Source organism: Sinocyclocheilus anshuiensis, unplaced genomic scaffold, assembly GCF_001515605.1.
Source record: "Sinocyclocheilus anshuiensis isolate Anshui unplaced genomic scaffold, SAMN03320099.WGS_v1.1 C32622794, whole genome shotgun sequence".
Lineage (NCBI taxonomy): Eukaryota > Metazoa > Chordata > Actinopteri > Cypriniformes > Cyprinidae > Sinocyclocheilus > Sinocyclocheilus anshuiensis.
This window is the reverse complement of record NW_015618559.1, coordinates 1-1,200: the sequence shown is the minus strand read 5'-3', so window position 1 is coordinate 1,200 and position 1,200 is coordinate 1. Positions and strand designations below refer to the sequence as shown.

Here is a 1,200-nt window from a genome sequence, read left to right as displayed (position 1 = left end):
GGAGGTGCGCTGCCCCGTCACAGTGTGTGGAGATGTGCACGGCCAGTTTCATGACCTAATGGAGCTCTTCAGAATTGGAGGGAAGTCACCTGACACTAACTACCTGTTTATGGGTGACTATGTAGACAGAGGATATTACTCAGTGGAAACAGTCTCACTTCTTGTTGCACTAAAGGTATGTTTGCTAAATTTCCTACAGTGGTCTTGCAAACGTTTGACATTTTGACACCTCATTTGTCTACTTCATTTGTAGGTTCGCTATCCAGAACGCATCACGATATTGCGGGGAAACCACGAGAGCAGACAGATCACACAGGTGTATGGTTTCTATGACGAGTGCTTGAGGAAATACGGCAACGCAAACGTTTGGAAATATTTCACAGACCTCTTTGACTACCTACCCCTCACAGCTCTGGTGGATGGGCAGGTGAGGAATCCTCCATTTCAGATAAATGCATGCTATAAGAGTAATACCAGAACAGTTTAACTTCTCTGACAAATATCAGGTTATCATCAATGGCTGTTAATAACTCCTATAACTCTCTGTCAGATCTTCTGTCTGCACGGTGGCCTCTCTCCATCCATAGACACGCTGGATCACATTCGTGCGCTGGATCGTCTGCAGGAGGTGCCACATGAGGTACATAAGTTCAGTTACAGATCGCATCCACGCTACTAGCGGTGTCTAGTAGATTAAAGAAAAATTAGATGTGCGTATAATATTAGTGTTCTAATATTACTGTTGAATAAATCCAAATCTAGTTTGAATTTAAATTTTTAGAAAAAATGAAGCGGAAGACAGAAGTCAATAAGCGCAGTGCTGAAAAGGGGTGGAACTACATAAGATATATTGATGTATAATCATAAAATTTGGCCAAATTGTGCAGCTCTACAAACAAGCACAGCAAATCTGGAGTTTTTTAATAGCATTTTTTAATAGGAAAATCACAATTAGATTTTTTTTTCTTTGAAGTCAACTTCATTTTTATAGTGCTTTATACAGTACCGATGTTCAAGCTGTTCAATGCAGCTTCACAGTATTAAACAGAAAAGTAACAGAATAAGTGATGCAAACTTCAAAAATGAGGCAAATCCAAATTCTGCTGTAAAGCAGCTCTAACAAGACAATAGTGTGTTTATTCAGCTCCAGTCACGTCAGTGTTGGTTCAGTTCAGTAACTGTGTAAAGTTCATTCATTAT

At 39.8% G+C, this 1,200-nt stretch overlaps 1 protein-coding gene across 1 annotated transcript; it reads left to right on the top strand.

Annotated features, from left to right (window-relative positions):
• Nucleotides 1–6: 6 nt before the first annotated feature.
• Nucleotides 7–694, top strand: LOC107682813 (serine/threonine-protein phosphatase 2A catalytic subunit beta isoform-like). Its single transcript, XM_016478945.1, has 3 exons — nucleotides 7–175; nucleotides 254–427; nucleotides 551–694. The coding sequence occupies exons 1-3, from the start codon at nucleotides 59–61 to the stop codon at nucleotides 677–679; spliced, it is 420 nt and encodes a 139-aa protein (XP_016334431.1). The 5' UTR covers nucleotides 7–58; the 3' UTR covers nucleotides 680–694.
• The last annotated feature ends 506 nt before the right edge of the window (nucleotides 695–1,200 follow it).

Excerpts from the sequence above, each read along its gene's own strand:
- LOC107682813 (XM_016478945.1), top strand. The coding sequence starts at position 59 with ATGGAGCTCTTCAGAATTGGAGGGAAGTCACCTGACACTAACTACCTG. Across the intron at positions 176-253 it reads CACTTCTTGTTGCACTAAAG|GTTCGCTATCCAGAACGCAT; the intron begins GTATGTTTGCTA and ends CTTCATTTGTAG. Across the intron at positions 428-550 it reads CAGCTCTGGTGGATGGGCAG|ATCTTCTGTCTGCACGGTGG; the intron begins GTGAGGAATCCT and ends ACTCTCTGTCAG.